Genomic DNA, 7,470 nt, shown 5'->3' with positions numbered 1-7,470 from the left:
AGGAGACTTAGGGCATGAGGCGGATTATACCCTAAACAGGGTGCCAATCCATCGCAGGGCACATGCACTCATTCGCACACTACAGGCAATTTGGGAACACCAATAATCCTAATCTGCAGGTCTTTGCACTGTGGAAGGAAACCGAAGTACCTGGAGGAAACCCACCAAGAATGGGGAGAACATGCAAACTCCATACACACAGAGACGGGAATTAAGCCTGGTTGGGAATCGAACCCTTGAGGTGCAAGGTGATGGTGCTAACAACACCTACTATGTATCATCAAAAAAACAACTTGACATCACTGACCATAATAACAAGCAGTTACAACTTAAATACTTTTATTATCATCAACAGAAAGTGATAAAAAGATACAAAGCAAAAACACAGCAGCATCTGAGAATCCAGAATACAACTTCTGCTCTGATCTAGAGTTTTAATAGTTTTTAAAAAATGCAAATTTTAAAACTCAGTCTGAAATTGAACAAATCTGACAGGTTTTAAGACTGATTTCTTGTACGAGTACCTAGAAACAAGAACGCAAAACACAGACGTGAGTAGATACGTTTAGGATGACGTGATCAACTGTGCAAAATTTAATAATTGCTTTCTCTCAAATTACACACTAGTAAGCAAAATTACGTTCTCTCACACACACTACCCTACTGACAGCCGTTTACTCACAGTGACACAAAGAAGCAAACACACACGCACACACATACACACACAGCAGCAGGATATTGGTTCTTTGTTGCCAAGCAGAGACATTTAGTTTTGGAGGGAGGCCCCAGCTCCGAGACTGCAGTGCCTGTGAAAACACACACAGCGGGACAGTACACACTCAGGAGGTCACGCCTCCCATGCTAATTTAGCACTATCCTCTCTCAGAGCTGGACTCGCTCCAAGTTCCACAGAGTACACTTTGACCCATGCTTATGCCACGTCCATTACACTCCTACTTTCTGTCTTGTAATGGCATCAAGTTGAAAACAGATGGAAGGAAGAAAGGTTCTGCATATGTAGATAATTAAATACTTCATATTAACAATTAGTATTTTAATACCCTTACATTAATGTTTACAGATGTAAACAAGTGCCTTTAACATGTCACGAAAGACACCCACATGATTAAATAAAAATAAAAAAAGAAGGGTAATGTGGTCAGTATCAGGATAGTAGGGGGCGAAGGAAGTTAATCGATCACTCATGTGCTCTTGCTGTCCGTCTCTGACGAGTCGCTCTCTTCGCTATTGCTGCAGGAGCAGGCTATGTGCTGCTGTCCACTGTCTGAGTGGGGGCCAGATATCACCATGGGGACGCTCTGCAGATCCTAAAGAAGAAAGAAAACGAAATAGAATGTCAAATTTAACTCCAAATGAACAGTGCAGCACATGGGAGAGGTCCATCCTCCTCCGGATCCAAACACAGCTTTAGAAGCGCCATCTACAGCTCACTCAACAGTCAAGGTTACAACTATTCTGTGCTTCTGTGTCAAGGGAAAAAAAAAACATTGACACTAAGTTTTTTGGATCAAGATATATAGATAGAGGCTCTCAATTCTACAGCAGTCTCCAGGAAAGGTCTGTGATTGGCAGCATGCGAAATCATTCAAATCACCACTTTGTGTTAAAGTAGTCCTGTTAATGTAAGAAGTGAATCAGCAAATGTTACTGATGAAAGTATCCTTCGGGTACTCCGGTTTCCTCCCACAGTCCAAAGACATGCAGTTTAAGCTAACTGGTGTTCACAAATTTCCTGTAGAGCGTGTACGTGTGTGCCCTGTGATGGATTGGCACCCCGTCCAGGGTGTACCCAGCCTCGTGTGCCAAGTCTCATGGGATAGGCTCCAGGCCCCCAGCCCCCCCTACGACCCTGTATACAGGATAAAGCGGTATAGACGATGAGCGAGTGCAAAATTATGAATGGGTTTTATTTAGTCAGCTGTCTCCTGAAAAAAAAAAAAAAAAAAAAAAAAGACAGTAAAAATAATAAAATAAAACTTTACATAAAGTAAAAGGACTTTGGGCCAAAACCTTTGGGTCAAATTAAGCTATTATTTACCCGTAAAATTTAAGCTATTCATCCTTAACGCCATAGTAACAGTGGTGGCCAAAAGAATTGAGTCAGAAGTTAAATTGTCACCCGCTCAACCCATGCCTGCTTGAGTGCTTCCTTAAGATCATGTACAGAAACGTGTCAAAGTAGTTGACTATTCAGCTGAGAATTCACTAGTTTTAGCCATTTTTCGGCTTTTCCATCCATTAACTAAACCAGCTGATTTTAATTAGCACAATTCTATAGCCACATGGGTGAGAACTGATGGGGCAGTAAAGGCTTGAATGATTAAGGCTCTGGGTTACTGACCGGAAGGTTAGGGGTTCAAGCACCATCACCTCCAAGGTGCTCCTCTTGAGCCCTTGAGCAAGTCTCTTAACCCTATCTGCTTCGGGAGTGCTGTATCCTGACTGACCCTGTGTTTTGACCCCATATTCCTAACTGGGAATCAGAAATGATCCTTTTCTAAAGTTCCTACAGCACCCTTTATCGATCATATCAGATGGTGAAATTACACCAAAATGATACTAGCTAAAAAAACCTCACTACATACCCCGTTCTCATTGCTGTTCATCAGGTGTTGAATCTCTGCGTGCCAGTCCAGAATCTCGGCGAGTCTCCGGACCAAGTCCACTAGGTCTCCCAGCTCCACGTAGTCGCCTCTCCTCAGGGGTTTTCGCTCAAACGGTCCCACTGCGTGTCGGTTCAGGAGCAGACGTGGAACTCTGGACTTAACCGTGTTCACCAGGCTAGCAAAGGGCTCAATCTACCACCAGAAATAAATAAATAAATAATTAAATAAATAAATAAATAAGTAAACAAATTAGCTGTGTGTGTGAAGCAAAAAAAGCCAAGACTGTGTTTATATTTGCTGTCATGTGTTAAAGTTAGTACCCCTCTTTTAATTCTGTAGGTTTGTCTTGAAACAATCATCTGATCTGAGCATTAGACAAATAAAACCTTAGAAGAAAAACAACATAACTTTTTCACCATGCCATTCTATACAGGTATAAAAGGTAATTAAGCAATGAATGAATAAAAAAAAGGGGGAAATTTAAGAGAAAAATTTTAATAATTTAAGGTGGAAAGTTGCAGCGAGGTGACAGAAAAGTGGCTTAGTGGTTAGTATGGTTGCGTTGCACCTTAAAGTTCCCAGTTCAATTCCCGCCTCAGGTCCGTGTGCGTTTGCCTTTTCTTCATGTGATTGGTGGGTTTCCTATGGGAAGGGATCCCTGGCTGATTGACGTTCCCAAATTACTATAGTGTGTGAAACAGCATGCGATGGATTGGTACCCTTTACAGGGTAAACCCCGTCTCGTGCCCCAAGTCTCCAGGGATAGGCCCCAGCCCCCCCATGACCCTATACCAGGATTAAGTGGTATAGACTATGAGTGAGTGAATTAGATGTGTTGCAGCCAGGTGCTGCTAATCATCAGCCCTTTATTAATTAATCATCAGCAGGTTTGCAGGTCCCTATAAAAGAAGTTTTGGCAGTTTGCTGGTCTAGAGCATTTATGTGTGTGGTAACACAATGCCAAGAGGGAAAGACTTAAGCAACACCCTTTAAGGAAGCACTTGTTGCTGCAGATCAATATTGAAAGGGTTATAAACCATTTTCAAACAATTTGGAGTTCAAAGTTCAACAGTAAGAAAGATTATTCACAAGTGGTAACCGATAAAGACAGATAGTCTTCAGACAGTTGCCAGGAGTGGGATCTCAGTACATTCAGCTCCAAGATCAAACAGTACAATACTCAGAGAAATAAATAATGATTAAAAAAATGAAACCTACATCTCAGACTCTACAGGTGTCAATGAGCATGTTAAATGGTAAAGCACATGACAGGACAATTAGAAGAAGACTGAACAAGTATGGTTTGCTTGGAAGGGAGGCCAGGAGAAACCCACAAGGCTTCTAGAACAACGTCATATGGACATACGAGACCAAAGTGGAGTTGGCAGTGAGCATTAGGGCCAACCATGTTTGTCAAAAACCAAACAGCATTTTTTTTTTTTAATTATTAATTAAATTTTATTTTATTTGTATATTACATAGTCAAAAGAATTATTTAAGTTTGTATGAAATGTGAATTTGTATGAATCAAAATGGTCAGTTTGTCCCTGGTGAGCAAGCCGAGGGCGACAGTGGCAAGGAAAAACTCCCTGAGATGGTAATAGGAAGAAACCTTGAGGGGAACCAGACTCAACAGGGAACCCATCCTCATTTGGGTGAAACAGAAAGCAGTAAATGATCTGCATTTATACAGTGTGTTAGGTGGGAGGCAGTTCAGCTATAATAGCTGATGTTAATTGATGTTAATATGGAGTCCAGGTAGTTATTGAAGACCCAGGTAGACTTGTAAGAAGTTCCAGTCATGAACTATCGAACTGTCAAGTCCCCAGAGAAACAGTTGCCAACACCAGTCAAGGCCAGAACCATTTTCTAGGTAGAGAGAATCATTCCCAGACACCAGACGCATCCCAGAGAGACACACGGGGCATCCATGTGACGAGATCTTCAGCCAGAAGCGGGGCACCAGGATGGGTAGAGGGAGTCTCAAGGGAAGAGGGAGTCTGGATCACTGGCAGCTCAGGAACGACATGAACATTTCAGCAGAAACATCTCATACCCATTGTCAAGCATGGCAGTGGAGGGGTGATGATTTGGGCTTGTTTTGCATCCATCGTTGTAGTCATTAAGTTAACCATGATCTTCTCCGTATACCAGAATAGTCTAAAAGCAAATGTGAGGTCATCTGTCCAACAGGTCGTGCAAAGGACAATGATTCAAAGCACACCAGTAAATTAAATTAAAAAATAAAATAAAAGAATCAAGTTTTAGGAATGTCCTAGTCAATGTCCAGACCTCAACCCAGTTGAAATGCTGTGGCAGGACCTTACCAGATCTGTGCATGAACAAATGCCCAAAAACCTGAATGAACTGAAGCAATGTTGTAACAAATAATGGGCCAAAAGGATGCGAGACTGATAAAGTCCTACAGGAAACGATTACTTTAAGTTATTGCTGCTAAAGGTTGATCTACAAGTCACTGAATCATGGGGACACTTCATATTACCTGGATTATTATTATTATTATTATTATTATTATTATTATTATTATTATTTGGGCTTCATTTTTGTAAAAAAAAAAAAAAAAAAAAAAAGACAAGGTAAAAAACGTATGTTGCTGTTCGTCTGATGTGGTATTTGCTTTATACTGAGACTCACTATGATCAGATGATTTTTCTTTTGTTTTTACACAGAACAAAACGTAGCATTATAAAAGGAAGTACTAACTTTTGCACATGTCTGTAACCACCATAATCCAATTCTCAATCTTCCTGCAGGTTTATTTTGATAAGAAGGGTGATGGTGATGGACTCTGACCTTTAGAGAAGTGCCCATAATGATAAGCAGGTCTGCGTTGGGGAAGTCCGTTTCATGTTGGAAATATTTTTCAGGCAGATCCTCTCCAAAAAACACAACATTCGGCTTGACGGTGGCGGAACAGAAGCTGCACGTGGGGACGCTGTCACTCATGATGGCTTTCTAAAATAAAAAGCAAAAAAAAAAAAAAAAAAAAAAAAGACAATCCAAGTTATCATTATTATAGTGGCCCTTATAATGTAAAGCAGCTAAAACTTGACGCCGTTGCTCTTCACCTTGGCTTCGTCAGCAGGAAATGGTGTGTAGCACAGATGACAGGACGCAGTCGCGAAACTCCCATGAGCTTCCACCAGTTTCTCATCAGGAATACCGCACACTAAGACGAAAGCAGAAGACAGATGTTTTTTACGAATGCTTTATTTTAAAGAAAAAATCACATCTGTAAACCTGTTAAAATTTTTTATTCTACATACTTTTCTCCAAGCCATCGATGTTCTGGGTGTACATGCGGAGCAGCAACCCTTTCTGGTGTAGCATGCGGATAAAATAATGGATGTAATTCGGTCGATGTCTGCCAGGGTACAGCTCTTTGGCCAGCGAGAAAAAAGGACGTGGATCTTCAGAGAAGTAGTCGATATTGAAGACGGCTTCGGGGTAGGGAACGTTGTACTTTTCCAAGTTAGCATACAAGCCTGTGCCTGGTGTTCTAATGAGCAAAAAAAACAAAAGAAAAACAAAAAGAAGCACATGAAGGAATGACAGAAATTACTGCTCACTAAAAACATTCTGCACATAAAATATCATGGGTTGGGCATGATTTTACACTGATTCATTGATTATCTGATATTAAACAACATGTTTAAAATATTTGTAATATGCCCATGCTTACAACTTATTTAAAAAAAGGGAATGGCCATGCCCGTTTCTGACTGACTTTAACCAAAGCAATAATATATTAATCTCTATTAAATAGTTACAAAATACTTGCATTATTAAGGTTAAATTATGTAAGTGTCTACCATACAAGTCACTCTTTTGGCTGAGACCAGGCCAGGCCTAGATCATTAAATCAATTCCATCTAACCAAGCAGATTAGAGAATTTCAACACTGACCTAAAGTCTGGTATGCCACTGGCTGTGCTGATTCCAGCACCAGCCACTACGACCACGTTCTGCAAGCGACCCAGCTTCATCATTCTGCCTACAGTCTCAAGAGCTCCACGAGGGACTGAGCGCCCTGCTGTGCCCTTACTGGCATCGCTGGCCGCTTTTAATGTCTTTGCTTTCCTGAAATAATGCATCATATATACAATTCATAGTTATTTGTGTAGTTAAAAAAAAAAAAAATTATAATAATAATAATAATAAAATAAAATCTAATCCATCACAGTATCTGACCTGGCTAACGAGGCCTGCAGCTCGCTCACTCTCATGAGGCTCAAGTCATCAAGTAGGACCGAATCTGAGGGTTTGCCCTGCTGCAAAGAGGATGAGGCAGATTCCTGAGAGGTGATGGAGCTGCGAGTGACTCTGCTGAATCCAGGCTGGTTGATCCATCGGTCTCTGCTCATCTTGGCTTTGCTCATGTCTGCACCTGCACAAGTTTATGTGGTAACCTGTTACATCACATTATACCATAGTACAGTTGAATTCCTATATCTGACTGGTTAAAAAAAAAAAAAAAAAAAGCAGCTTTGACAACAATCCAGACTGCAAAGCAAAATCACAATTTTATATTAATGCTTTCATTCTGGCTGATTTCATTCAATTTCATTATTGCCAAAAACAAATGGTGCGGTTTCAGACTCGCATCAGGCACAGAAGTGTCAGCAGTGTAGTACGTTTCCATTTCTCTATATAAAAACGTTTTACTAGAATACGAGAAGAAAACTGTTTGTGTGCGCATTTACAAGAAATATCTTAAGCTTAATGCTAAGGTTGTAACGAGAAAACTCCTATTCTCCTGTAACAGCATACCCTGGCATGGTTTACTCCTTATTTGTATCACTGAATTATCTAGATTTACTTA

General features: G+C 40.6%; 1 protein-coding gene across 3 annotated transcripts in view; it reads right to left on the bottom strand.

Moving 5' to 3' along the window:
* Positions 1–408: 408 nt before the first annotated feature.
* si:dkey-103i16.6 (uncharacterized protein LOC557125 homolog) overlaps positions 409–7,470 on the bottom strand; it is a 17,189-nt gene continuing 10,127 nt past the window's right edge. For all 3 annotated transcript variants that reach the window (XM_053499705.1, XM_053499704.1, XM_053499706.1), the window contains 7 exons: positions 6,840–7,035; positions 6,555–6,728; positions 5,915–6,147; positions 5,717–5,817; positions 5,442–5,603; positions 2,607–2,819; positions 409–1,328 (listed from right to left, as the gene is read on the bottom strand). In XM_053499705.1, the coding sequence (XP_053355680.1) occupies positions 1,203–1,328; positions 2,607–2,819; positions 5,442–5,603; positions 5,717–5,817; positions 5,915–6,147; positions 6,555–6,728; positions 6,840–7,027 (1,197 nt within the window). In that variant the 5' untranslated portion in view covers positions 7,028–7,035 and the 3' untranslated portion in view covers positions 409–1,202. The remainder of the gene's footprint in view (positions 1,329–2,606; positions 2,820–5,441; positions 5,604–5,716; positions 5,818–5,914; positions 6,148–6,554; positions 6,729–6,839; positions 7,036–7,470) is intronic.

The sequence above is a fragment of the Clarias gariepinus genome, chromosome 7 (genome assembly GCF_024256425.1).
Source record: "Clarias gariepinus isolate MV-2021 ecotype Netherlands chromosome 7, CGAR_prim_01v2, whole genome shotgun sequence".
Lineage (NCBI taxonomy): Eukaryota > Metazoa > Chordata > Actinopteri > Siluriformes > Clariidae > Clarias > Clarias gariepinus.
Note: the sequence above shows the minus strand (reverse complement) of the source record. Positions and strands in the feature narration are given on the sequence as shown.